The sequence below is a fragment of the Phycomyces blakesleeanus genome, assembly GCF_001638985.1.
Source record: "Phycomyces blakesleeanus NRRL 1555(-) unplaced genomic scaffold PHYBLscaffold_3, whole genome shotgun sequence".
Lineage (NCBI taxonomy): Eukaryota > Fungi > Mucoromycota > Mucoromycetes > Mucorales > Phycomycetaceae > Phycomyces > Phycomyces blakesleeanus.
The window spans coordinates 1,774,044-1,800,817 of record NW_017265136.1 but is presented as its reverse complement, the minus strand read 5'-3'; the positions used below and the strand labels follow the sequence as shown (position 1 = coordinate 1,800,817).

General features: G+C 36.4%; 9 protein-coding genes across 9 annotated transcripts; 3 read left to right on the top strand and 6 right to left on the bottom strand.

Moving 5' to 3' along the window:
• Positions 1-1,059: 1,059 nt before the first annotated feature.
• PHYBLDRAFT_77060 (hypothetical protein) lies at positions 1,060-3,313 on the bottom strand (the record flags this gene model as incomplete). Its single annotated transcript, XM_018443218.1, has 2 exons — positions 1,060-3,011; positions 3,127-3,313. The coding sequence occupies 2 exons, from the start codon at positions 3,311-3,313 to the stop codon at positions 1,168-1,170; spliced, it is 2,031 nt and encodes a 676-aa protein (XP_018296728.1). The 3' UTR covers positions 1,060-1,167.
• Positions 3,314-5,491: 2,178 nt separating this feature from the next.
• On the top strand, positions 5,492-6,268 carry PHYBLDRAFT_62558 (hypothetical protein; the record flags this gene model as incomplete). The annotated part of the gene is made up of 3 exons (XM_018440984.1): positions 5,492-5,535; positions 5,718-5,807; positions 5,977-6,268. The coding sequence occupies 3 exons, from the start codon at positions 5,492-5,494 to the stop codon at positions 6,266-6,268; spliced, it is 426 nt and encodes a 141-aa protein (XP_018296727.1).
• Positions 6,269-8,263: 1,995 nt separating this feature from the next.
• Positions 8,264-9,115, top strand: PHYBLDRAFT_122071 (hypothetical protein). The gene is made up of 4 exons (XM_018428847.1): positions 8,264-8,309; positions 8,445-8,784; positions 8,868-8,937; positions 9,006-9,115. Exons 1-4 carry the CDS (start codon positions 8,288-8,290, stop codon positions 9,018-9,020), a joined length of 447 nt encoding a protein of 148 aa, XP_018296726.1. The 5' UTR covers positions 8,264-8,287; the 3' UTR covers positions 9,021-9,115.
• A 1,551-nt stretch (positions 9,116-10,666) lies between these two features.
• On the bottom strand, positions 10,667-11,533 carry PHYBLDRAFT_176865 (hypothetical protein). Its single transcript, XM_018437823.1, has 4 exons — positions 11,515-11,533; positions 11,171-11,338; positions 10,830-11,077; positions 10,667-10,754 (listed from the first exon to the last, which is right to left on the bottom strand). The coding sequence occupies exons 2-4, from the start codon at positions 11,335-11,337 to the stop codon at positions 10,738-10,740; spliced, it is 432 nt and encodes a 143-aa protein (XP_018296725.1). The 5' UTR covers position 11,338; positions 11,515-11,533; the 3' UTR covers positions 10,667-10,737.
• A 2,738-nt stretch (positions 11,534-14,271) lies between these two features.
• On the top strand, positions 14,272-16,017 carry PHYBLDRAFT_37479 (hypothetical protein). The gene is made up of 3 exons (XM_018440091.1): positions 14,272-14,808; positions 14,879-15,406; positions 15,485-16,017. The coding sequence occupies exons 1-3, from the start codon at positions 14,304-14,306 to the stop codon at positions 15,751-15,753; spliced, it is 1,302 nt and encodes a 433-aa protein (XP_018296724.1). The 5' UTR covers positions 14,272-14,303; the 3' UTR covers positions 15,754-16,017.
• Positions 16,018-18,330: 2,313 nt separating this feature from the next.
• Positions 18,331-20,013, bottom strand: PHYBLDRAFT_130822 (hypothetical protein). Its single transcript, XM_018429387.1, has 3 exons — positions 19,356-20,013; positions 18,654-19,295; positions 18,331-18,562 (listed from the first exon to the last, which is right to left on the bottom strand). The coding sequence occupies exons 1-3, from the start codon at positions 19,945-19,947 to the stop codon at positions 18,486-18,488; spliced, it is 1,311 nt and encodes a 436-aa protein (XP_018296723.1). The 5' UTR covers positions 19,948-20,013; the 3' UTR covers positions 18,331-18,485.
• Positions 20,014-20,347: 334 nt separating this feature from the next.
• Positions 20,348-20,797, bottom strand: PHYBLDRAFT_163775 (hypothetical protein; the record flags this gene model as incomplete). Its single annotated transcript, XM_018434868.1, has 1 exon — positions 20,348-20,797. One exon carries the CDS (start codon positions 20,795-20,797, stop codon positions 20,348-20,350), a length of 450 nt encoding a protein of 149 aa, XP_018296722.1.
• A 77-nt stretch (positions 20,798-20,874) lies between these two features.
• Positions 20,875-22,917, bottom strand: PHYBLDRAFT_185302 (hypothetical protein). The gene is made up of 3 exons (XM_018439057.1): positions 21,910-22,917; positions 21,109-21,749; positions 20,875-20,991 (listed from the first exon to the last, which is right to left on the bottom strand). Exons 1-3 carry the CDS (start codon positions 22,869-22,871, stop codon positions 20,954-20,956), a joined length of 1,641 nt encoding a protein of 546 aa, XP_018296721.1. The 5' UTR covers positions 22,872-22,917; the 3' UTR covers positions 20,875-20,953.
• A 730-nt stretch (positions 22,918-23,647) lies between these two features.
• On the bottom strand, positions 23,648-26,418 carry PHYBLDRAFT_122058 (hypothetical protein). Its single transcript, XM_018428846.1, has 7 exons — positions 26,009-26,418; positions 25,411-25,836; positions 25,074-25,256; positions 24,860-24,992; positions 24,595-24,772; positions 23,905-24,500; positions 23,648-23,800 (listed from the first exon to the last, which is right to left on the bottom strand). Exons 1-7 carry the CDS (start codon positions 26,300-26,302, stop codon positions 23,733-23,735), a joined length of 1,878 nt encoding a protein of 625 aa, XP_018296720.1. The 5' UTR covers positions 26,303-26,418; the 3' UTR covers positions 23,648-23,732.
• Positions 26,419-26,774: the final 356 nt, after the last annotated feature.

The window sequence follows — 26,774 nt, the reverse complement described above, 5'->3', positions numbered from 1 at the left end:
TATGTGGCTAGTATACATGGCTCCAAACCTGCTCAATTGTTGTACCTATATTGCTGAGCTCTAAATAAACGTGAATGGTTTGACATGCCTATTGCTTGAATTTAGTTGGGGCTCAGCATTCTTTGTTATCTGATAATGTATGATATGGCTTGGCGTCATTGAAATATATACCAACCAATTATGATGGTAATACCAGTAATAAATTCACATAACTTTACCTTTTTACCGCTAAAGCTAATATAATAACTGTGGAAACCTTTTAAGTATATATACGTATATGTATGTGGTGGGAATATGTTAAACCTGTGTCATCTTATAGTATTTTATGATCGTTAAAAATAAAGATAATTATATTGTGGGTTATCATTTGATTAATAATTCCCTAAGGAAACCTAACTTTTATAAATTACAATACATTTACTAAATAAATAAATAAATAAAGATATGTGAGGCTGTGCATACACTTATCAGATATTAGATTTTACAGAAGAGTAAAACCTTGGACTGTTTGTTAAACAAATAATCTCGTCAGACGTCGTATGCATATAGTTCACAGACTTTTACCTATTTAAAGTAAAAATCAGATTATGAAATTGGAGGTCATTGAGCGGTAACTATAAAAACTACTAAGATTAAACAACTCAAATAGACCAAGGAAACAAAAGACGGCTAATATTATTATATTGAATATTGATATAACTCAATAAATTACTTTTATCAAAACCTAAAAAAGCATTTCTGTGTATTAAGGTCCGGTCTTTATTGTCTATTGTCTTAAACAATGGTACAAATCACAAGAAAAATAAAAATAACTAATTTAGAATCAGGGAATCCTGTGAGTCTGTATCCTTTTGCCTCTATCCAAAACAAAAAAAAACACCGATTGTACTTACACCATGACACGTTATATAAAGATCGAGATATGTTCTGGTGTACAGAAAACTGTACAACCAAGGATTTTGTTTTTGGCGTATAACTTATAGCTTTTATATTCTTGTATTTATCAAAGGAAAACAAAAACAATAATTAATAAAATTTAAAGATTTCGGACTGATTGGTATGAATATAAACAAAGATTTTAATGAATTTATTATGTAGGTGCTGTTAAATACTAATTAGCTAATTATTTATATGTATATACACATACTTCTATATTATTACAAGAGTTCAATAGAACTTTGGGTTATCAAAAACAAAGTTGCGAATAGATGCACAACGTATATCTACATAGCCTAGAGGAAGGTCGTCCACCCAATTGGTGGTGTTTGAATACTCCACTGACCCTCGCGTAGCCTCTAGCTCTTCATTTTGCTCGTCAGTCACGGGCTCATATTCAAACGATTTGAAATAGTCCATTGCGTACTCGATATCATCCTCTCTTAGTTCTCGTAACTCGGTCGCCATGACGTTGTGGCACAGGGGACCATATCGGTGGTACCATCGTGTAGCAGGTCTTGTACTAGGGACTGGATCAATCGACTGTATATACCCTGTGGGTGATCCGGGTTGTGAAATGGTAGGATTCAGCTGCGTGAGAGCCAGGAGACTCATTCTAGTGTTTTCATTACAAGTAATACCATCACTTGGTGAATAGAAGGCGACACGAAACATTTCGAGGGTTTCAAAGTGGTTATAGGGCATATTGATCGAAATACTTCCGGCCTCTAAACACAAAACACCTGTCACACGCAGATTGAAAAGGTTGAGTCGTGTAATACGTCTGCATCGGCTAGAGAGATAGTCAAACAAGTGAATATCTACTTTGGTATTGCATAACTCAAAGGTTTCCAAGCTATGCTGTGTTGTAATGCCAAACGCATCCGGGCGTACGAACACTGTGCCGGCAATCAGTCGTAAGCTCTTCAGGGCTGTACATTTGTTTAACAAAACATCCAGGGCAAAGTCCATGTGATATGCGCTTAGACTAATATCAACCAAAAAGGAACAGTAGCCAACTACTGTGGGAATAACAAGGGGATCGGGAAGGGAATTGAATATTTCTACATCAAGTGTTTTGAGTGTTTTGCAGGATAGACGCATGGTATCTTTGATCAGGGCGGTTGCGAAAGCCGGGGTATTTTCATCAATGTATATAGTGTATTTAAGGTGCTGAAGAGAGACTTTTAGCCTAGATAAAAGTTCAAAAAAAGCTTGGTATATTGAAATATTGTACTTGATAGTTCCAATAGTAGCTTTCTTTAACCGCCGAAATGAATTCTTCGATTCTAGGATGTCATTCAAGGGTATATCGTGATGAGCTTGGTTGGCTTTCATACTATCATCTCCGGGCCAACTTAAATTAGTTAGATTTGGATACTTCAATCCCCAATAGTATAGCCATAGTTTGTCGCCTTGTATGCTTTGGAACTCCAATGATGTCAGTCTGATTGCTGGTGTAGTTTGTAGGACAAGTGCGATATCACTATCTGACACATGCCCAAGATTGACCCCCAAGGATAGGAACTCCAGTATTGGTAAACGCTCGTGTATTGTCTCAAGATCCGAAACTGTGAAGGTTATCTTAGAAACCCATGGATACTGATGAATTTCGAGATGCTTAAGAGTGGGCGAGGATAAGATGACGTCCATAACTTCTTGCTTTCCGAGATTATCTTCATTGATCGAGAAATGTAACTTTGTTAGGGACGGAAGTATCCACCAGCTCGTGTTCTGAAAGAAATACGGAGAAATATTTCCACTATAAATCCACAAGTAATATAGTGACTGGAAATGGTTTCGTATCAGACGAAACTGATCATTGCTAACCCGGACATTCGAACGAAAGACCAGATCCTTAACAAGATACCCACATTTCCTGTAGTTGGTTAATGAGGAGGAGAGTATGCTGCATAAACCCTCCATGCTTCTCTCTGTAACGATGTCTAATTTCTTCCACACGCTTTCTGTAAATGGTGCATGCCATGCTCGACAAACAAGGGAGGCATGTAGTTTATGATCGTTTGTTAGATATGATGCGATACAAGAAAGAATCTCGAAGGGTAAATCGGACGCTTTCATAATTAAAAAAGTAAAATAAAGAGAATAAGTATTAAAAGAAGGAAGAAGAAGAAGAAGAATATACAGCGAGCAATTCTATTCAACACAATGCTTATCAGTGATATATACTTAAATAGTGTACAACGTTAGAATTACTGTAATTTAGAGTTGTCGTTTTTGTCCTTGAGCTTCTGGCTGTTTCCAGATTTAGCTTTGTAGTGTATCCTTTATCTGACATTACCATTTGTGTGATTTTGAGTGCATATTTAGATCTTGCTGCCCCATGCCATTGGTTTATCGTCCATACCTTACCCATTGTTATGGAATGGCCAGATCTAGCCCTTGATAGGATATACATCAGCGTGTAACCCTGCCCGTGGGATGTTTTCACCTCCGCATATATAACTTTTATAAATATTCACCTTTTTTATTTTTATATTCATTTCGTTCGTTTTGATTTAACACCTGTTTTAATAAATATTAATCTATCAATGATCCCATCATACTGAGCTAGATGGGCTCATGTCAAATCATTTAGCACCAGCCATGACTGATGGGTATTGCTGAATAAGCAGTTGTTTTTATATATAATTTATCCAACGGGGCATCAGGCATTAAAGCTAAAATGTGTGACCTTCTAAATGAATGTTACAAATAGAAGCATATTTTATTAATACGCAGTCTTTGGGAATATTACAGTGTATAGTCCCTCAGACTTTTGTGAGACTGAATCTATTTCTAGCGGGAATTTAAATTAAGCAGATATCTTTGAGAGAAAAAAAGTATTTCTTTTTGCTTAGCAAAACATACAAGATATACTTCGGGAAGGAAGATGTATTTTCCTTACTCACTCTATTAGCCAGTGTACGGGGGAATCATCGAGGGAATTGCATCGAGGGAATTGAAAGAAAAATTACTTTACATAGCAATTTATTCAACTCCGAATATATACATTTGCAGTATCATTAAACACGCTACAGGGAAATACAGTCACAAATCATAGCCTATCTGTTAAAAACTGTGCAAGTATAAATTAGAAAAGGGTAGATTTACTTGAATATATTATTCAGTACCTTGAAGAAAACGTTTTGCAAGATAAGTTATATTGATCCACCTTCTTTAACGAGCTTAATGAGACAAGCTAGCAGCCTTTTTTATTTTTCTTGGCTGTGGACTTATAAAGGACTGCACCATTTTTACCTTGAAAAACGCTCATAATTATTTGGACACAATTTGCACATATATATACATTCATTATTATAAGATCCAAAAAAGTATCTAATGGTTTATTTGAATCGTATCTCTGATTTCCAATATAGCGGTCTTCTTCTATTGTTTGCATCTCTCAACACATGGATCAACTCTGCGTTTTCCTTCTGTCTCTGTTGTTGTGCTGCCGTGCTGTTCATAGGCTTACGTATACCACAACTCTCTATCTCTCAACATTAGTATAAATGCTTAATTGATATCAATAAAAGACTAGCAATCTTACGGGGACGATGTTTCTTGGTGGGGTACAATGTTTCTATCTAACTGAACTAATTCATTGCGACTACCTATCCGGGGTCCGGTTTCTTTTTATGATTCTTCATGGCAAAATGGCGTTTTCTGAAAAAAATACAATATATTCATTGTACGCATTAGCTTACTACTTTGTCTCCATAGTCTGTGTTTATCAATATCTCCCCAGTAACCTAACTCTCGTTATTTTAAGAGCCACAGTCTGTATTTGGGCAACTTAATAATAGAATACTGTTTCATACGAAAAGCAAATCCTGTGAATTCAATTAATAGACGTTTGCATCCTAAATTTTGACTTGACAATAAAGAAATGATAATAATTCATTACAAATACACTATATTAATAGCCAGTTATGCAAAATATTATAATGAGCTGTTGTTATTAAAGTGTGACACACTTGTAGGATATCTTACTATTTATTGCCCCTCTTATGCGTATCATGACTTTCTCTTTATTTCGCCTATTTTATATATACATACACATATTACCAGAGTTTAAAAGTACCAACAGGTAAGTAATCCCTACCTACCATTTTATTTTTATTTTTTCAAAGCACAAAAGAAAACCTTGATAGGAATATGTTTCATCCTGGCGTGTATTAATAGTATAATAAGAATTGATTATTAGGGACCAGAGTTATTTCATGCCAACAAAAAGGTCGCAATGTGTGGTCCTGTAGAATAAAAATGTCGTCCCCCTAAGATTAGCAAATAGAAACGCAATCCAAGAATTATTGTCCTCGAACAGCATTCTCTTATTGACACCACTAAAACATAGTCGATTGATGCGTTCAGTTTTTACTGATCCTCTGCTGAGAAAAACACACAGTGACGTTTTAGTGAATGTTGGATCACTTAATATAAAGTTCTCTTCAGCGTAATATATGGTTCTCGCTGAAAACGTTATGAACTTAGACTCTGGGCTAATACCAGCATTATCGACCACGACAAAATATTATGCTTAGCATCATCAATGTCATATGAAAAGCAGAGAGCTGTCACTGGTTTGGCTATATTGTAAGTGTGCCTTCTCATTTAATATCGCTCTCACTTTTATTTTGATTCAAAAAATACCTATAAATCATATCCATAATGTTCCAACCATTAGCGAAACAGAGTTATAGAGTACATAGTTCGATCCTCTTTTGTCATGTGTTGTAGATACATAGCGGTTTATATTATTGAGATGGCTGAACAAGACTGTTAATTCAAGCATTCTTTTGCGATCAGATACTGTCACCTCGATCATTGATCAGCTGTAATTTGGAGGAATCCTTGTTTATGGTGAGGTGAGGATTGCGGAGCCGACTTGCAATAAGGCAGCTTTATGTATTGACTTGACAAAGAATCGCTTGTTTTAGCAAGGAAGCCATCGGTTGCCATCTTCTCGAGTCGGTAATATCATCTCAGGTCCATGGTGATTCTGTTTTCTTATATCTATATGTATTCATTTGACAGTGCCCAATTTGTAAATATAAGGCTTGTCGTTAAATTTTATCTCACAAGACTCGATCATGACAAGCTTTATACGATGTGTGAAATCGGCCACCTTGACTTCCCTTCTTCTTTGGTGCAGCTTCTTGTGTTTAGAAACCTCAAGAACCTTAATATTTTACTCCTTGTTTGCCATTTTTTTTGGAAGTCTTGTAAAAAGTCGAATATGCTCAATATAATCCAGCAACGATCCCGATCATCAGTTCAGCTTACTGATCTAGTCGGCCTGACAGATCCAATGAAAGATCGAAATTGATATTTTCTACTCGGGCTTTAATGGTGCTAATGTATATATTTCAAATAAAACTCGTTGAAGTTCATTGAAACAGATAGTCACCTAATTGATACTTTTATTAGCATTACCATATTAATAGCGAATGTTGCTACATTTGTCCATTAAACCGAACTTAGAATTTTCATGTAATACACAGAGCACGCTTGAGAACAGCCTAGGGTAAAGAAAAGGCTTTCGTATTCCAAGTTGTTTTACATAGTCTAATTGTCTAGAACTCTGATCACTTGGTAAAATGTGAGAATAGTACCATCGTGTGTTACTGGATACCAATTGAGGTGAGAGTTTTTTTTTCTGAAAATAAACTGGTGTAACCAATGTTCTGGGGTTTAAGAATACTCATAGGTTTGTGTAATAGGAGGGAAAGGGTGGAAATCGTGGTCAGAAAGTCCTGTGGTTAATTTTTTATAAAGAAAATTGTGTATTGGATTGACAAATTGACTAAATTCATGGATAAACAAGTCAATCGGCACAAATAACGGCGAACAAGGAGCATGACTAGTAGCAGTCCTTATACTAAAAAACATAGTGTCTAGTCTCGAGAACTCCCAAAATATATACTTTATCACACAGCCGCACAGAGTAAAATTACATAGATTAATTTCTTGAAATTCATGAAACACTTATTTTGTACAGCTATTTTTAAAGGGGACTACAGTTGAGTTCAAAATTCAAATACGAGAGTGACTTACAGTGCTTTAATATTAAAAGCAAGTTCATCATAAAGTTCTCTCTTTTTTTTTAAATAAAACACAAGCTGTGTAGATGATAATAAATCAACTGTAGCACACAGAGAGATATACATTACAATCTTGAGAACTTTGAGAGACCTTGAAAATAATTGAGTGCAGGTATTTAATGACTACTAAAACTGTTACTAGACGAATTCTTGGGGTCGAATAAATAAAGATCCAGGAAAAGGAGATATAGCTTAGCTTAACTTCTTTTGTTGGACAAAAATCTTTAGGAAACATTGTTTAGTCATTACCCAGTGATAGCTTTATAACTTGGATATTCGAAAGCCTCTGTAATGAAATCATATAAATTTTCATTATACTTTTTCACGGAAATAAGCTACTATCTGTTATAAATATACGAGCAAATACTTATAAGCTATGAATACAATTCGATCCAGTACTTTAGCGATATAAATAATTCAGTCCTGGTGGAGATTCTCCAGGCTCTAAAAAAATCAACTAGTGTAAGCCCTTCAACACAACTTATATATTTTCAGAAAGTATTCAAGTTCGGCAAACAAGCTAAATGGATAAAGTGATATTAGAGCTTTATAGATAATCTTAGATTCTTTAAATCGACTATTTTTTTTAGAATAAATGAGGGTTGCAAGGAGTCTATAGAGCCCAAACAAAATATATACGAGAGTTGTTATTGAAGGGACTTTAAGGTCATAATAGGCATCCTTGCAATCAATATCAATGTACATTATTTATTTATTTATTTTTTAGATGTAGTAAATTTGATTTTCCCAAAACTCTTTTTTAAGTAGCTCATCAAAAAATTTGCCGTAAAACGTCTATTGTGTTAATGGTAGTAGCAGTTTTTTATTAATGTGAATTGAAGAATACATTCTATGCTCAACAGAATGAGTAACATTCACCAAATCCACATTTAGTCAATACACTTACTACATGTGAGATGATCTCAATGAATAAATTTTATTGATAGTGTGTTGAAACTTTTTAATTGATTGCAGTCCCAAAGCAAAGCTAAATACAAAAATAAAGAAACTTATCAACAAACTAGGTGGATTTTAATTGAATAGAACAAATAGCATACAGAAGGAATTAACAGTGCGAAATTCAAAATTAAAGCCAAACCTAAACATTCTGCAGTTTTATTGAACCCCGATCGACGGTGCATGTGACCCCGGGTAAGCGCAAGTCAGGGCAAACTAACTGAGCTTACAGGCCGATGGGCACCGTGGCCCAACAGTCCAGCCTCTTTTTTCTCTAATCCGTAACGATGGCACCCAAGAGCAACTCTGGTGAGTATATTAAAGATAGATGCATATGGATGCGTGGGAAGTGAAGATGATACATTGATGGACTACAAGGGGATGTGGATGGATATAACCATCGAATTTAATTGTATGCTAATTAAATTTTCTGTTCTACCAAAGCTCCCAAGAACAAGGCTCTCGCTGCCAAGAAGGCTGCCCTTAAGGGCGTCAGTGGTCAGACCTCCCGCAAGGTCCGTACCTCCACCCACTTCCACATCCCCAAGACCTTGAAGTTGGCACGCAAGCCCAAGTTTGCCCGCAAGTCTATCCCCCATGCTCCCCGCATGGACCAGTACCGCGTCATTCGTCAGCCCTTGAACACTGAGACTGCCATGAAGAAGATTGAGGAGCACAACACCTTGACCTTCATCGTCGATGTCAAGGCCAACAAGGCTCAGATCAAGGATGCCGTTAAGAGACTCTATGATGTCGAGGCTGCCAAGATCAACACCCTCATCAGGTAAAATATTTTATAAATGGGAGAGCTTTATTATTTCTCTTTTTGTGGAAAAAAGACAAAGAGACTAATTAGTTTTTTTTTAGACCTGATGGCTACAAGAAGGCTTTCGTCCGTTTGACCGCTGATGTCGATGCTCTTGATGTTGCCAACAAGGTAAGAACAAAAAATTGATAGCGAGAGTTTTTTTTACACATTTAACTCATTATATTTTGTTATTATAGATCGGCTTCATCTAAAGGAACCGCTTGTTTGATCAATTTTCTTTTATGAATTTTTCCTTTCTGGAACCACAAAATAATAAAAGCGGATCTCAATACATATGAAAATACACATTTGAATGCAACTATTAGTGAAGTGAATAGCTACAAAGTATCGAAGGCTGTAATTTTAGGAGTAATTGTCTCAAAACAAGCATTTACTTATTTACACTTGGAAGCAAAAATAGTGCGTAGAATCAAACCCACTCCCAAGAAATGGAATAGGTAAATGGTGGGTATGTCTGTATAATTACATATAGCATTTAATGGACTTTCCCGACGACAGAACACTACAAAATATTCAGTCTTATTATTTTTAAAGTCGGGTATCAACAAAGCTTGAACTCTTGGTCACATAAAACTCTATTCAGTGATAGTTTAGATGTTGTATTTATAGGAAAAGCTTTAAAGGAAGGCTTAGCTCATTTTATCTCTATAAAAAATAGTGGTTCTTTAGATTTTGTTTTTTTCTTTACTTCACACATTCATAGTCATTCTCGAATCATAGTAATTGAGTTTTATTTATAAGGATAGAGTCAGTCTGTTGACATGCATTGCTGTAATGAGTTTGCGAATTGGATTGAATGAGAAAATGTACATTCTTTAATGTTTTGATTTTTATACCATTAATTCGCGTGCTACATAAAGTCCGCTAAACAGTGAGTTTGTTGCTACACATATCGATGAACCAGCCATTATTTATATTCGTATGAAAGAAGCTGTAACTAATAGTTCAAATAACACATTCTAACCAAGATACAATCGCATATATCAAACTGGATTTTTTTCTTCAAAAAAAATTAATTCAAATGTATCTCAGCTAAAAAACACTCTGATTTATTGTTCAGCACAAAAATCAATATTATAAGCATGATCTATATTAACGGAATGCCAGAATTACCCAACACTTCATTAAAAATTGTGTAGGTGTAAAGTTGTTTCCTATTAATGTTTTGTATTTTTAACGAAATATAAAGTATATTTGATTTTTGATTTCTTAGATAAAATAGTTCTTGATTCCTTTAAAACTTCATTGTTTGAAAACATACTGGCTCAGGAACAAACAACATAAATTGCACTTCTACAGATAATGAAAAAGATGAGACTTTGTAGGAGTACGTATTCAAAGACAATATTCCTTGACCATTGTTTTTAAAGAAAAGTATTGTTGATGTATCTTTACTTGCTATACAAATATTTGCAAGACACATCAAGAAAAAGGAAATTTATTTTCTTTGTTTCTATGCAATTAATTTGCGCGATATGTTTTTCAAGCTTTATTAATTTTCTTAGTTGTTAGCGAAATTAAAATGTACACTTTCTCATTAACAATGTAATTCGCAAACTCATTACAGCAATTCATGTCAAGAGACTGACGACTGTTACAAGAAAAAAAAAACTCAATTGCTACGATTTGAGAATGACTATGAATGTGAAAAGTAAAGAAAAAACAAAATCTAAAGAAGCTCTGTTGTTTGTACAAGTAGAATTAGCTAAGCCTTCCTTTAAAACTTTTCCCGTAAGTATATGAATTGAACTATAGCTAAATTGAGTATTGTGCAAACAAAATTTAAAGCTCTGCATATACACCACTTCAACAAATTAAAAAGGTTGACCATTTTGTAAAGATTTTTTTGGGAAAGAGTATACGTCAGGATTTTATTTTGTATTAAAACAAGAAACCAATATATTAAATTTAACGGGTCTTGAAGTCTAGAAGGAAACACGGGTTTAGTAAATATATTCAACCTCTATTGCAAAGTAGCCTTTTTAAAATAAAATACTTACAATCCAAGAGGACGTTCATGGCCTCAGACTCCTCTCCAAAGTCAGTGACAGCGACGCAGGAGCAGCCGACAACCTTGCGGGCGTTACCCTCGCGATCGATCTTGCAGAGACCGGCCCACTCACCGAGCTTCTTAGCATCGGAGACCTTAATGAGGTTGATGTTGTGCTCAGCGCAGAGAGCCTCAACGAGCTTGATGTACTCAGACTCGGTGCAGGACTCGCAGAGGACAGCCAAATGGGCCTGACGTCTATTTTATATAAAGTATTAGAACCATGTAATCAATAAAGGCATTAAAGGCACAAAAGTGTACACCACAGGTACATTGTTGTTTTCTTTTTACCTGTCGAGAGCCTTGACGGCTTCCTTCAAACCACGGGCAAGACCATCGTGGACAAGGGCACGACGGAGGACCTCCTGGAGGGCTTCCTCAACGGACATCTGGCCCTTGGAGACCTCGGCAACAACTTCGACTTCCTGGGTGTCAATGACGATTTCTTCGGCAGACATGCTAATGTAAGTATGAATACATAAAAAAAAGTCAGTGGTTTGATGGCTTGGGGGTAGCTAGGGCGGAAGGTTGATTCTTCTTTTTGATGATTGAAGAATAAATCCATCCATCCTCAGACATTCATCATTGTTGATCGTCTGCATCTCATTGTATTGTTTGATGAGGCTGTTACATACATTGCGATAGTTGATATTTCACAAAAGAGAAGGATTATGAGGGTGGCCCTTACTGTCTCTCTTGAATGGTTTCTGCGGGGACAATCCTCGCCGGCTGCAATTAACGGTCACGTGTATATCCGTGCCGAACATTATAGCCACCGGAATATTTAAAGACCGGGTAATTGCCTTTTGAAAGAGATGTTCTTTGCTCAGGGGAATTTCTTTAATGATCGATTCGCTTAAGATAGCGCTCTTGACATTAAGCTATAAAGAATTTCTACAGGAACTAAAGAGTAATGATCCAATATACATTAATATATCAACAGAAAATTACTTTCGTTACTATTATACTAACTTGAACTCATGATCCAACGCTTTCTACTGTTTTTGCTTCTGATTTTATTTTTCTTTCTTTCTTTCTTTTACATACCCAAGATATGTATAGTTTATAAGCATACCCTTTGAATTTCGAACAAATTAATGGGTACCATCTGTTTTTACTTTTATCAAATTCAATCCAAAGCCAAGTATTTTATTAGAATATTACTTTGCAACATTAGGACTGTCAACTTTTAATATACTGATGGCTATCAAGCCGTTTGAAAGCCAATTGCATTAATACAGATACAATTAACATTTTATGCCAATATACCATATACATATGATATAAAGCATTTGATTATATGGTGTTTGTAGTATTATTTTTTCTATCGAGTGATAATATCCATCAATTTATATCAACTGTACAAGCGTAATATAATTTTTTACAGCACTTCCATACATGATTTTGTCAAAATTGTACAAATCAATAATTAAACTGTCTTATCCTCGCAACTATTATCCAAGCTATCCTTTCCAGAAAGAATATTATCAATAAACTTATGTCAGTAAGATGCGAATTGTTAATTAGTACAATCAGACGCTATTATTGATAGTGTTTCTTCTTGAAACACTTAAATTATAAGTATATGTTTGCTTACGCACAAAGTAAGTTACATTGGCCTTATATACTTAATATTGTGTATAAACATGTGTGCTATTTTATTTTACGTTTTGATTTACAAAGCATCATCATCTTCAGAAACAAGAACTTGCAGTTTTTCAATCGACTGTTTGAATACCTGTCAGCAAGTCAAATTATTTATTCGAGTTACATCAATTCCTATCTTTTGTCGCACAATCCAAACTAACGAGACATTCACAGCACAGAGCACTTATAGCAAGCTTTTAAATTATATCTCTCTAGTTATTTCGAACTGATATTAATTATTTAAGTATAGATATACTTGAGTACTTGAATATACCTCAATTACCTTATTTTATTTATTTATTGGTATATTTACTTTTAACTATGATAACTAGATAAATGTTAAATCATCGTATTTGCTCTCGTGCTATCTGTATATTATTAACCGTCAACGAACCAACTTTAGTTAAATGAATGATAATAGCTACTTGTTACAAAATGTAAAAGTCTACAGTATTATGTATATTACAGACAAATATCATTTATTATTAAATCCCAATAAAAAATGCTAATTAAAGAAAAGGTATTATGCTTATTTGAATTCTACAAAGTGAACACATATATAAAAGTTTGCTGACAAGCAGTTAATGCATATCTTTATATAAATTGCTTTTATAAATTGCGTGAATCAAAGGACTTGCTGTTTTTATTAATAACAATTAGTCTTATTGTTAGCTTTAGTGATTTATATTATTTACATAATAACTATAATAGTAAAAATAGTAACTTTATAGCCCACAAGGTATACTTGATCGACTTTTTACAGTGGCTTTGTGTAACGAGCTTTGATATACTAATCTTCCTGGTTCATTAGAAAATGCACAGCCGTATACTAATTACTAAAAAAAATCTACTCAATTGTGGTGCATATATCATATTTTTTGAGCCACAGAAATATCAGAGTCAGATCATTTGCACATTTACCCTGGTTTATAGTACCATTGATAAATAAAACCAAAAAAAAAAAAAAAATCTTCTGGCACGTAACAGCCTCAGATTATCCCGCGTCCCTTTCCCACGTCGTCTCAAGGGCGGTGTTTTATATATATATATATATTTCCAATTGAAATACTATTCTGGTGACTCATTTATTACTATTTGGTAACTATGAATTTGAATTTATTGGATAGATCAATGCTTTTTAAATAGTCATTTGTTCAATTGACACAATTCTTGGTTTATTACAGCCATCTTTGTCTGGAATTTTCTGTCAAGAAGACAATTGGTCTGTACGTTATTTGCAGGCCAGAGATCAAATGTTTAAGACAACTTAGAATAGGCTGAATATCCCTTTGTATGATTGCACGATATGGGATCATCTTTATTACATGAACCACAGTTGTTTTCTGATGAGGATTATTTTCTCATAGGTTTTAATTGTAGATTGATAAATACGCAGAACTATATATATATATATATATATATATCTTTACCAGTTTGAGATAAGCCGCCCTATCTTAGTATCTATTATGTATGTATGTATGTATGTATGTATGTATGTATGTATGTATTTGAAGTGTATTGGAAATAAAAATAGATAAAGAAATGTATAAGGATAAATTAATACTGTGTGGTTGTAGCGGTACTCAAAAGTCTACCATGAAAATTATAGCAAATTTCGTACCCCTTTCTTTATCTTTTTTATTTTTTATTTTTTATTTTTAAGTGGTGCCTGAATCTACTCGAATTCACGTATATTTATATAAGCCCTACTTTTTTCCCGATCCCCTTTCTTTCGCTTGGCTTTGACTTATACAAGTTTCTCTGTGTTGAGCTATTAATGCCAAATAACGATAGTTCTACCTCTTCTATAACCGAGTCCACCAGTCTTCTGGGGTCTGAGCGTGGCGCAAAAGCTGATCCAAAGGCTGAGTCATGGAGTGACCTCAAACCATATATCTGGCCGTTAATCTCTTCAAATATTATCACTGTTATGGCTGGTCTAAATGACGGAACCTTTGGTGTAATGATCCCACGTCTCAAGGAACATTATGATATTTCGAACAGTACAGTCTCTCTCCTTTTCCTTTTCAATGCCATTGGTTTCTTCATCAGCGGATTCTTGAACGGGTTTATCGTCAAGCATATTGGACAGAGAGCTACTGTCTACACAGCCTCAATTTCATTGATGATCGTCTATCTGTTTGCCCTAACAGGACAACGCTTTGAAATCATGTTGGGCCTCATGGTCTTTCAGGGCGGAAGCATCTCTCTTTTGGATGCCGCTGTAAACGTATATACTGCCAATGTTCCAATGGCCACACTTATGCTCAATATTCTACATGGTAAGTCTATTTAAAATATCTTTGGCTTACCGTGATTCCTAATGTTTTATTATTATTTCAAATATATAAGCCAACTATGGTGTAGGTGCAATGATTAGTCCCTTGGTTGGTACTGCTTTCCTAGTCCGCAATATCACATGGAGAGCTGTCTATGGATTCTTGGCAGGAGCAGCCTTTCTCAATATCTTGTCTGTTATGATTGGATTCAGCGGAACAAATATGGAGCAGCCCAATGAACATGAAATTGAAGATGATGATACGGATGAACTTCCAAAGGCCCGAATTGCTATACCAAGCCATCCTATTCGAAATTCTGTAACTCTCCTCTCGGCCGGATATATTCTCATTTATGTTGGAGTTGAGATTATTATGGGTGGATGGGGTTACACTTTTCTGACCGAGGGTCGTCATGGTGATAAGGAAATGATGGGTCATGTGACAGCCGGTTACTGGGCTGGTCTCGCTATCGGCCGTTTGGTACTTGGATACCTTGCTGGTCGCCTTGGAGAAAAGCGTACTATCACTGCTTTGACTATTACAGGTGGTGTGGTTTTGATCATATTCGGATATGCCGAATCGATTGTAATAGATTCTATTGGTATGTATAAATACAGAAAGATGTTTTTTGTTGTTTTTGTCTCTATTAAAAATACTTGCTAATCTAATTCTACCTTAGCCCTTGTAACCATTGGATTTTTGATCGGTCCAATGTTCCCTACAACAATCTCTTTGGTTTCCCAACTATTACCGCGTCACATTCATGCCACGTCAATTGGATTCATTTCAGCCATTGGTGCAAGTGGAGCTGCTGTACTTCCTTATGGTGCCGGGTTAATTGCAGATCAGTATGGTATTCTGTCTATACCACTCGTATGTTTTGTCATGCTTGCAACCATGCAGCTCATGTGGACCTTTGTGCCCAATCCACAAACTATTAATATCTAAATTATATACAATTATCTGTAAGAACTCTATTACACACCATAGCCTTTGTCACAATACAGATCCACACATCACATTATCAACCCTAGTTGATCTTTAAATACTTCCTTAGTGTGATAATCTTATTATTGAAACCAATCACTTTATTGTTCTTATTTATTTTTTAAAAGAAAAACCAAAGTTTTGGCTGTGAGACCTCAATAAGACCATATGTATTTAACAATATACTCAATAAAAAAATATAACGCAGACTATCTCACATCTGATAATAATTCAAGCTTTAATTTCTGTAGGTTGTAAAAGTATTTCCCGTTTTACAAAATCCTTTATTTTTACTATCACAATTCACGTCAACGCGTACATACTATCATGCATCATATTTCTTCTATATGCTTCATTATCAATTAAGTTTATATATTCTTATCTTCTACATTATTAAAGCTTATTCTGTCAGATTTTTAATACTTTTTTATTATATGTACCTGTTCTTTAGCCCTGCGTTCAGCTCTATTCTGATCCCTTGACCTCTGTTTTGAATCAGTGGAAAGGCTTTTACCCTCTCAATTTTCCCTTACTAATATCTACACAAGTCATAGTTTTCTTCCTCTTCTTTCTCTATTATATCAATAAAGTATTATATCGATAGAAAAGCTATTAAATATTGACTTTAATTATGCGTAGAAAAAAAACCATTTCATGACAATCGATAATGTATTTTTTGTGTAAAACACGGATAATTTACCAACTGAGGGCAGTAAGCTTTCTGCATCACAAACAGATGATTATGCAACTGAAGTTAGGCACCCCTTTAAACATCCTATAAATTAATGTTTTTGCAGTACGGTAAATACGTACACACAAAGAAAAAGAACTTTGTACAAGGTATGTACAGATAGCGACTACCTTTAAGAAACAAGAAAAAAGACAGACCGTGTTTCATTACTTTTAGCCTTTTATTCGAGGGTGTATCATGGCAATTGAGATGCTTATAAAATCTCCTAAAAGGCGATGTAGTGGGCTTAATTCTCCCTTCGTCCCTTACTCTTAACTTAGGGTCAACTAATCCAAACAGTGACCAGTGACAAACACCATACAATACAACACGAGACAACACGACACGATAGACATCTTTGCGTTAGATTCGGGTTTATCAATTCCGGATCCAATAGGACAGCCCGGAATTATTAACCACACAAGATCTGATATACTCCAGAACATTAATATTACTATAATCGATTTTATCAAATCGTAAACATCTATATTTCTTGGGGTATCCAACTGAGCACACATACAACTCTTTATATTACTGTTATACGCAGTACTTTAAATAATACTTGGTAATAATAAATACAGGAAGACACCATAATAAAATACATTGGTGTAATTTAGTGTTTAAGTTTTTTTTTGGCACAATCCTGATTTATTGTTAGTTTGTTGCTAGCCTTTTCTATTGAATATCGCTGCAGAAATTTATAATTGACATGCATCGAAGTTTATATGGTTACTTTTCTAGAATATGGATACATTTAGTATTCTAAAAGAAATTATTACCAGCTATCAAGACAAGTTATCATGTATTCTTTTGTAATCTGTTATATACATACACACACACCGAGATTGCTTATTGATAGTAGGCATACCAGTAATACTATTTTCACCATTGCAAATTCCAATTTTCGAGCCTTTCATTACCTCCTGAAGCCTTAAGCAAGCTTCTTTTGATATAATTGTATCATATCTCGTAAATAATGTTAAAGCTGTTGGTTATTTTAAATAAGTAGTTGAAAATGAGCTGTTGTGCAGCATAAATTCCGTTCATCCCTTGTGATAATTGAAAGAGATGATTATTTAGCCGGTCTATGTATACTGCAGTTATATTTAATTATAATGTCAAAAGTCTTGATATAAGCTAGAGTAAAATAATAAAGAGTATTCTACAGGGGTAAAGTAATAAGCCGCGTATGTAAAAAATTGTAGGCGTAGACAGATCAAGAATTAGAAAACAAGAAATAGCACCGACCTTTTTGAGTTATACAAAAACAAAAGAAAGAAACCGACTTGGAATTTCAGTGAAACGGTTCAAGGCTTAAAGGCAATAGTACTACATCCAAAAGAAAAAGTATTGACAAATCTTCCAAAAATTTGACATCAAAGTTAATACAGTTGATTCAATATATTTTTAATTCTCTTAGAAAACAATCTATCGTTAGGTGTGAAAGTCAAATAACTAAAAGAGCTTTATAATTTACAGTCATTAATTAACAAGAGCAGTAAAAAAGATACTCCCTTTACATTATATATATGTCTGTTTTTATGTGTGTATTCTGCCCAAAAAGTTATTGAATAGCTTTTCTTTTACCTGTCCTTTTTCTTATTGTGTTTGATAGAAATTAGACTAAAGCACCTCTCCTCAAAATTGGAGGGGAAATCTGGGACTTGGCTAGAGCTGGTTAAATATATAAACTAAATATATAGATTTTTCCCCACCTTTTCCAGTAGTTTCTCCGCTATAAATTAGTGAATATTCATTTTCTTTATACTATAAAGTCTCAATTGCATTCGATCTCAGTCTTGGTACTTGGGAATATGGTAAATAAGGGAAGTATATTTTGTAACAAAAAAGAAACAGAAAATAAAGAAGAAAAACAAAAACAAAAGGCTTGTTCATACAGTAGTAATAGCTCAAAACATAAAAGAAAGAAACATAGTATATAGTATAGTATAAGCTATCCTCTTTATGCGTCACGGTGGACCTTTCCAGTAGGGAATGTGTAGTCCTCGATGGATTCACGCTTCATTTGGATGCTGTAGCCTATTATCCAAAACAAACCGTCAGAAAATGATTCACACAAACTCTCCCAGAAACACTTATTTCAATATATATATATATATGTTTTACTTACCACTCGCCAGCGGAGCTACATAGCGACCGTTGTTCATCACAACAGGCTCCAAGAAATGTTCATGCAAGTGATCAACATATTCAAGAACACGACCCTCGGTAGAGGCAGACACACAGATGTAATCGATCAAAGACAAATGCTGGACATACTCGCAGAGACCAACGCCACCAGCATGGGGGCAGACAGGGATGTTGAACTTCTTGGCCATGAGCAAGATAGCCAAAATCTCATTTACACCACCAACGCGGCACGAGTCAATCTGGCAGAAATCAATGGCGTTGGCCTGGAAGAGCTGCTTGAAGATGACGCGGTTCTGGATGTGCTCACCAGTGGCAACACGAGTGCGAGGGTAGAGAGCCTTGCGAATGGTAGCGTGACCCAAAACATCATCGGGAGAAGTGGGCTCCTCGATAAAGAGAGGCTTGTAAGGAAGGAGATCCTCCATCCAGTCAATGGCCTCCTTGACATCCCAGACCTGGTTAGCATCCATCATCAAGACACTGTCGTATCCAATCTCGGAACGGATCAAGGCAGCACGTCTGATATCGCTGGCCTTATCACTTCCGACCTTCTGCTTAAAGTGAGTGAAGCCCTGCTCCTTAGCCTCACGACAGAGTCTGCGAACCTTGTCATCACTGTAACCTATTTGATTTTTATAATATTAAAATACAGCCATTTATGCACATGGCACTGAATACATACCGAGCCAACCAGCAGAGGTTGTGTAAGCGGGGTAACCCTTGGCACGCATCTCCGCTTCACGGATAGCCTTTGTGGGTGCGTTCTCACGCAAGATCTCCAATGCTTCCTCGGGAGTGATGGCATCAGTGATGTAACGGAAATCGATGGACTGGACAAACTGCTCAGGAGTCATGTCGGCAACGAGTTTCCAGACAGGCTTCTTCTCGGCCTTGGCCCACAAGTCCCAGATGGCGTTGATAACAGCGCCAGTGGCCAAGTGAATAGCACCCTTTTCAGGACCGATCCAACGCAGCTGGGAGTCGCCAGTGCAGATCTGGTGAGTGGCGCGCATGTCGACAGTGAGCTCACTCAACTTCTTGTTGACAAACTTGACAGACAAGGCTTCAATAGCACTGCAGCAGACTTCAGTTCCACGGCCACAGGTGAAGGTCATGCCATGGCCTTCGATATCGGAATCAGTGTAGAAGATGACATAAGCGGCAGAGTAGTCAGGGTCCTTGTTCATAGCATCAGAACCATCGAGGTGCTTGGAGGTAGGGAAGCGAATGTCGCGAACTTCATAGCTGGTGATGGTGATATCCTGGTTAACCATTTTTGTTTTGTATTTAAAGAGGTACGTTCTTGTTTGAAAAGAATAAGAGAAAGAGAAAGAGAGGTTGTTGAATGAATTGTTTGATATTTTTTTCTGGAGTTTTCTAATCAAGCTTATATATATATATGGCAAATAAACTTTTTTCAATTGAAATTTAATTATTACTATTTTTTATATTTATTTTCCCCTCTTTTTGTGTGTGTGTGCGTGTGTTTTCAATAGTAAATTATATGGAGGTCGGATCAAAGGAGAATTGAATAGCAATTATGCGGCCATTTTTTATTATTTTTCTTACTTATTTAAATTTCCCGGTCCTGTTCCTTTTGGCCGAAGGAAACTTTAATTATTTATTTACCCTTTCACTCTATATGTTACAAAGATGGGATTGTTTGGAGGACGATCATAGGTCCACCCATTGAAGGCCATATCGTTTCTCAAAACTAGCTCTATCCACGACGTCACTCATTTGCTCGATGATTTGAAATAGATCATCAATGAGACTCAGTAGAATTTCCTCTGATTGACCTTGGGAGCTTAAATTCCAATAGCTTCGTTCGAGTCTCTTTGGGTGCACGATTGTGTCAACAAATATTTGGATAATGTCGATTTTTAGACCCCATTTTCCATATCCTTGACAGACGAACAATCCATCTTCCGGAAAGCGGGATTCTGTACCCACAGGGCATTCGGTTCGGACCAAAGTGGGAATGGCCTTTATATTTTTATGATCATCTCCAGGATGAATAATATAGTCACGAAGACTCTGGAGATAGTCGACAATGCTTTCTATCTTGTACCAGTGTAAAAACGAAGAAACTATATTAGCGCGCTTGGACCAATTGTTGTACATTAATGACAAGAAGATGGTGGAAAGAGGTTGATAGACAAAAGAGAGAGAGAGAGAAAAACAGGCTTATTGGATGTTTTGATAATGGACGACATTTTATATATGTGTATGCATTTATTTATTTATATAAAGAAAAAGAAAAGCAATCATCTAACACTATCATAATATTTCCAAAACACAACTTAATCCATAATGATCTATCAAATTAAATACATAAAAAAAGAAACAAATGGTTTATCAGTCAGTCGATATATTTCTTTGTTAAATTGATATTTTATCTTCTTTTACATCTCTTATTTAAAATTCTCTCTTACCTGAAATTTGAGTAAACGGTATGGCTTCTTTCTCATCATCACCTAGTGCCTTGTTCTCCCTGATCAAAAACTTCTCCAAAACGACAGATTTGACTTCAAACCTATCGGATCCACGGCTTGCCCACAGCATTCGATCGATACTTTCCATAGTCATCATCTCACTTGCATCGGTCAAGACCGTCTCTGCTGGAACAAATTCGCCATCAACCTCAATCACATCTCCAAAGGTAACCGGGTGGTGCTTGTGGGTCTTGTAGACAATATCTTCCAGCTGCAATGACCACTCAGGGTCCTCATAGAGACGCCCACCTCCTTCCTTAATCTGAGCACCCTCTCCAGACAATACTCCCATCATTAACTTGTACTCGTACCCACTCTCCTTTGAAGGGCGTGTGATTGGCTCATCGACTTTGTGAACAGACGCATCAACGTTGAGATCGCCCATAAGTAAAATTGGAAAATTGTCTTCCTTGGCAGTGTTGCGCATCAAAGAATGTAATCCTGCAAATTGTGACAGTCGAATGTGAACATCACCCATATTATCTGGCTCGTAAGATGCTTGAGCATGTGTTGTATAAATATGCATGGAGTATCCTGGTTTCAATTGGATTAAACTATGTAAGGCTCCTTTACGTGCTAGCCTACAGGATAAAAACGAAAACAGGCGAGTCAGTTTGTGTTGCACAGTTGTTGTTTTGGTATGTGTGTATAGGTATATATACATATATACATATCAGGAAAAGAGGAGAGAGGAAGAAAAGAAGAAAAAGAAGGAGAAAAAAAAAGAATTTCTGAATTTACCAATCACTGTGCGCACCCCGAGGATATTCAACCACATTAGACTCAAGAATAGGAAATCTGGAAAGAAGCAAAAGACCACCGTCAACTGCAAGCTCCCAAGGAAAATGTCTATCGGATTCAACATGATGATTGAATCCAAGAGCCCTAGCTTCTTTAATCAAATGGTCCTTTCGACGGGTACCAAATGCAAAAGATTCCTGAAAAGCTATGACGTCGTACTTTGGCAGTACAAAGCGCACAATGTAGTCCAATCTGTCGTCCTTGTAATCCGACCAGTTGTTTTGAATGCCGGGTGGACGCATAAAGATATTGAGGGTCAGGAAATTCGCGGATGAAAGAGCAACCTTATCGGGAACTACAGGCGAAGGAAGTGGTGCAGGTGAAAAATAGACTGCACAGAATAGAAGAAAGGAGAACAAGAAGAGAAACGAAAATGAGATACAAAGAAGAAGGGTTCGGAGACGAGCCATATGGCCTGTCAGCACAAAACGAGGTGAAGTGGGGCAAGCATTGTAGATACGTTCATAGAATGAGACGCACCATGGGGTGTGATTAGAAGAAGCAATTGAATCAGCGGATGAGGACGCTGTTGAATGAGAATCACTTCGAAAGGGGCGATGAGTGGGGAGAGTGGGGAGATAGATGGCTTGATGGGTCCCAAATCGTGGAATCTTCCGCAGCCAGTTGTAAATACGTCCACCTAATGACCTCGCCCGTGGGTAGAGCTCATATGGCGGTGGAGCAGACTGAGTACTGACGACGCTCTCTTGTGAATATGATCTTGATAGAGGGGTGCTTTGTTCTACTAAGGGTCGGTCTGGCTCATCCACTGTGATTTCTGAGTGACGCGGTGAGTAGTCAAAGCTTGTTGAAGGTCCTTCTTCTCCTTCTTCTCTTTCTCTCTCTTCTCCTCCTCCTCCTTGTGGGTCGGGTGAATGGGATTGATTGTCAATGCTGCTCATGGTCCAGCCAGTGTAAAATAATAAAATAAAATAATAATGATGGGACAGTAAACGCAGGAAGAAAGGGAGATAAAATACTTATTTCATGTCCGACTAAATGTTACGTCAATGCACCTTGTTCCCAGTGTTTCAATATCACTATCTTCAATGTCTTCAATGCCACAGTGTTTCAATTATAATGTCTTCAATGTCCCAGTGTTTTAAGTTTAATTTCTCTGCAGCTCAGCCATAGCATCTATATGTATGTGTGTGTGCACATACATATCCACATGTGTACATGTATGAGTTAAATCTCATACCATTTCAATGGTTATTTAATATATTACTAAAGAACATGAAGTCTGACAAAGGGTTTAAAATAAAAGAACGGTGATTGTTAAGCAATTATTTGTCAATTACCTATAAATACATATCTACAGCAGCAGCATAAGTAGCAGCAGCAGCAGGTCTATACTTGGTGTAAAAGACGAATTCATTTTAGGTTGCAGGGATATGTAGACTATAGTTACTAAATCTTTGTTTTTAAAGAAATCAAAAACAAAATGGAAGCTTAAACAACTTCAAATACTGTCATTAACAAAAAGGTTTGGTTGTATTTTTGTTTACTTTAATGTTAGAATGCGCTTCACCGAGTTACAAAGAAAGTGAATACAGATTTAATTACAATAAAGGTTTTATTGTAATCTCATTACAATAGGACTCACAGGAACTGTTTCTTGCTTTTTAAACACACACACATATACTATGTATAATGATTGGGATCTTAATAAATCTTTGCTTTGATATATATATATATATTATTTTTATTATTTCTTTTATTACTATTATGGTATTGTTTCAATTCAAGCAAAAAGTGTATGTCTAATCCACCTTGATGCTTGCAAAGATTCTCTGCAAGAATACCAAGCAGGCAAGGTAACCAATTGTTCCTATTATTATTAAAAAGAAACAAAGAAAAATAAAGGTTTGTGTGAGATTCTCTGACTAACATTTTTTCTCTTATTATCCCATTAATAGTAATAAAAAATCTTACCTGTCATGATACCGAGCATGACACTGATGATAGAGGAATATCCAAAATAGAGCACCGAACTTGTGAATGTGCGGAACTCAAGCTTGGTAAAATAATAAAGCACAGCGTACAAAAAGACGTACAATCCAGCTGCACCCGAGGTTAAGAATGCTCTCCAGGACCAGTGATAGTCCTCGTTACAGAGATGGAAGTAGCACATCAGAATAGTAACCTGGGAGCATGTCAGGATGAGGACAATGAATACCAAGAACAGGAAGCCAATTCCGTAGTAAATACGATGGAACCAGATGCTGTTCATAATAAAATAGAGCTCAATGAAGATGGCTCCAAAGGGCAAGATACCGCCCATCATAATTGAGGGCACACTGCGAAGATAGAGAGGCTGATCAGGAATCTGGCGAGGAATCTGGTTAGTACGGACGGGATGTTCAATACGAGGTTTACGGAAACCAAGGTAAGATCCAGCAACACTGAGAGGGATGTAGATCAAGCCAAACATCCCGAGAACAACCATGATTGTACCAAAGGGAACAGCACCCGAGGATTGTAAGCCGATGAAGACAAAGTTGAGAACAAACAAAGAGACCAAGAGCATACTGTAAATGCATAAATTTGAGTTTTCAGATTTTAGTTTTTTTTTTTCTTCTAATCAATATAAACTCGACAAAAAATAGACTATCTCAGTCTTACCTAGGAAACAAGGTAGCCGCCAGCAGCACATTCAGCTTCCATTGTTCACCGCCGTTCATCTTATAAATACGAGCAGACACGTATCCAGAGATACAGCCACAGACCATAAAGAATATCACCATAACAGTTCCAAGAGCACCACGGTTTGAAGGTGAAAGGAAACCAAGAACAGCAAACACTAAGAAAAAAGAGAGCCCCCATAATCATCAGCTTAATTTCCCTTGAAAGTTTCTTATATATAACATTACTTATCCGATCCACTTACTCAAAGTCAATGCAGTCATGACCATCAATTGAGCACCACTACCCACAAATACAGACAGTAGCATAGGATGTGTTGGAGCACGGAAAACATCACCGTGCACAAGCTTCCAGCCATAATCTTCCTGGACATCTTCCTACACATAGTATATATAAATAATATTTACGATTGAGTGAGATTGGATCGAAACCTGCGATGTGGCAAAATCTTGTCTTACCTGAGCCTCGACGGCGTTGTAACGGGAAATATCCTTGTGAAGGGCACGGATAAGGATCATTGCAACCATACCAGTCAAGAAAAGGACAATGACAATGGAATTAACAAGCGAGAACCAGTGGATCGAAGGATCAAGTATGTGCAAATAATTGTCCCAACGTGTAGCCCATGCAGTGGCGGAGGGCTATAAGGCAAAAAAATGATAGAATACGATAAGCATAATTATCAGTTAGTAAAGAACTTTTCTCTATCTCTCGTTTATGCTCATCAAATAGTATAATCAGCTTCAATAGAAGCTTCAAAACAAACACACACCACACAAAGAAAAAACAACTTACGATCCAATACACGCTGTAGGTATATACCACTTCCGAACCACCCTCAGGGTTCAATTTAAAGGCTTCATTAGAGATCTTACAGACAGGTTTACCACCCTCCAATTTGGTGTCTTTGCTCGATGGGACGACAACAACACCAACAACTCGATTTGCCTGAGTTGTACGCTCATGATAATGGATATAGATATCGTAGTGGTTGTTCAATACCGGTGATTCCTTTCCACCCGATCCAAGTTGGAATCCAATGTTCCAGTATTCTTCGTCAGTGCGCTCGTCCTGCTTGCGGTGAGCAGCCGGAAGACCATCAATGAACCAGTTGAGAGAATAATCCTCAGCAATGCACTGGTTGATGAAAGCAGTATCCTTCTTAGGGATAGGTTTAGTGATGCACAGTGATTTGCAGGTTTCGTTCTTTTTCATAAACAGCTAAAAGAAAAAAGAGAAAAGAAAAGAAGCTGTAAGTATTTGATATTTTATTTTGTAGAGTAGGTACGTAAGGTGGTTTGGTGTAAATCTTATATTGTATATGTATACACGCATATATATATATATGTATATAACCTCAAACTAAAAGAAGAATAAGAAGAAGAAGAGGTACCTCGAAACTTGTTCCCATGATTCGGTCACCAAAGAGTACACTTCCAAGACTCTCGGGAACTTCTATTAAGTCATTTTCTGGTCTGCAAAAGTGGAAACGGGGATCATAGTAGTCGTATGAAATGACGGATTTAAGTTGAGAATTGGACATTGGTGTCAATGAATTCACGAAAACCTTTACAGGGTCTCCTTCAGCATAGTCGTGAGGGGCAACACCTGGTAGGTAAAAGCCTGAGACGAGACTTGTGCAGAGGACAAAGCATAGAAAGGTCGCTGCTAGACCTCTCGGGATCATGACGAATAGATGATGAGAAGAAAGAGTGGAGATAGAAAATAAAATAAGAACCAACAAAAAAAGGGGGGTGGTAAAAAGATGGAAGTGGCAGTGACAGTGGAAAGGAAGGGTAAACTAAAAAAAAAGAATAAAAAAAGAGGATAAAAGGCGTGGCCTAAAGTATATAACTTTACTGGATTGAACCAGTCAGCTTCTGCCGCGCCTTTAAGCCAGAGACTAAACCCACAGACATGTTACATGCAGAGGACAATTTGAGGTGATGTCATTGATGTATTCCTTTTTTTAATAAAATAAAATAAAGTACTTCCGTTGAGCCACATTTTTGGAACTGGTGGACTTCTTTAATGGTGGCGTTTTCCTTCTTCTTCTTCCGTTTGCTATAAATATGATAATTCAATCATTTCCTTAAATATATATATATATACTTCTCATTTTAAGTGAACTTTTGATGTACTGATATTTACTTTAATGA

Excerpts from the sequence above, each read along its gene's own strand:
- PHYBLDRAFT_122071 (XM_018428847.1), top strand. The coding sequence starts at position 8,288 with ATGGCACCCAAGAGCAACTCTG. Across the intron at positions 8,310-8,444 it reads GGCACCCAAGAGCAACTCTG|CTCCCAAGAACAAGGCTCTC; the intron begins GTGAGTATATTA and ends GTTCTACCAAAG. Across the intron at positions 8,785-8,867 it reads AAGATCAACACCCTCATCAG|ACCTGATGGCTACAAGAAGG; the intron begins GTAAAATATTTT and ends GTTTTTTTTTAG.
- PHYBLDRAFT_176865 (XM_018437823.1), bottom strand. The coding sequence starts at position 11,337 with ATGTCTGCCGAAGAAATCGTCATTGACACCCAGGAAGTCGAAGTTGTT. Across the intron at positions 11,078-11,170 it reads GCCGTCAAGGCTCTCGACAG|ACGTCAGGCCCATTTGGCTG; the intron begins GTAAAAAGAAAA and ends TATATAAAATAG.
- PHYBLDRAFT_37479 (XM_018440091.1), top strand. The coding sequence starts at position 14,304 with ATGCCAAATAACGATAGTTCTACCTCTTCTATAACCGAGTCCACCAGT. Across the intron at positions 14,809-14,878 it reads TATGCTCAATATTCTACATG|CCAACTATGGTGTAGGTGCA; the intron begins GTAAGTCTATTT and ends CAAATATATAAG. Across the intron at positions 15,407-15,484 it reads GATTGTAATAGATTCTATTG|CCCTTGTAACCATTGGATTT; the intron begins GTATGTATAAAT and ends ATTCTACCTTAG.
- PHYBLDRAFT_130822 (XM_018429387.1), bottom strand. The coding sequence starts at position 19,947 with ATGGTTAACCAGGATATCACCATCACCAGCTATGAAGTTCGCGACATT. Across the intron at positions 19,296-19,355 it reads AACCTCTGCTGGTTGGCTCG|GTTACAGTGATGACAAGGTT; the intron begins GTATGTATTCAG and ends AAAATCAAATAG. Across the intron at positions 18,563-18,653 it reads TGTAGCTCCGCTGGCGAGTG|GCTACAGCATCCAAATGAAG; the intron begins GTAAGTAAAACA and ends TTTGGATAATAG.
- PHYBLDRAFT_185302 (XM_018439057.1), bottom strand. The coding sequence starts at position 22,871 with ATGAGCAGCATTGACAATCAATCCCATTCACCCGACCCACAAGGAGGA. Across the intron at positions 21,750-21,909 it reads CGGGGTGCGCACAGTGATTG|GCTAGCACGTAAAGGAGCCT; the intron begins GTAAATTCAGAA and ends TTTATCCTGTAG. Across the intron at positions 20,992-21,108 it reads ACCGTTTACTCAAATTTCAG|ATCATTATGGATTAAGTTGT; the intron begins GTAAGAGAGAAT and ends TTAATTTGATAG.
- PHYBLDRAFT_122058 (XM_018428846.1), bottom strand. The coding sequence starts at position 26,302 with ATGATCCCGAGAGGTCTAGCAGCGACCTTTCTATGCTTTGTCCTCTGC. Across the intron at positions 25,257-25,410 it reads CCTACAGCGTGTATTGGATC|CCCTCCGCCACTGCATGGGC; the intron begins GTAAGTTGTTTT and ends TTTGCCTTATAG. Across the intron at positions 23,801-23,904 it reads CATGCTCGGTATCATGACAG|GAACAATTGGTTACCTTGCC; the intron begins GTAAGATTTTTT and ends TAATAATAATAG.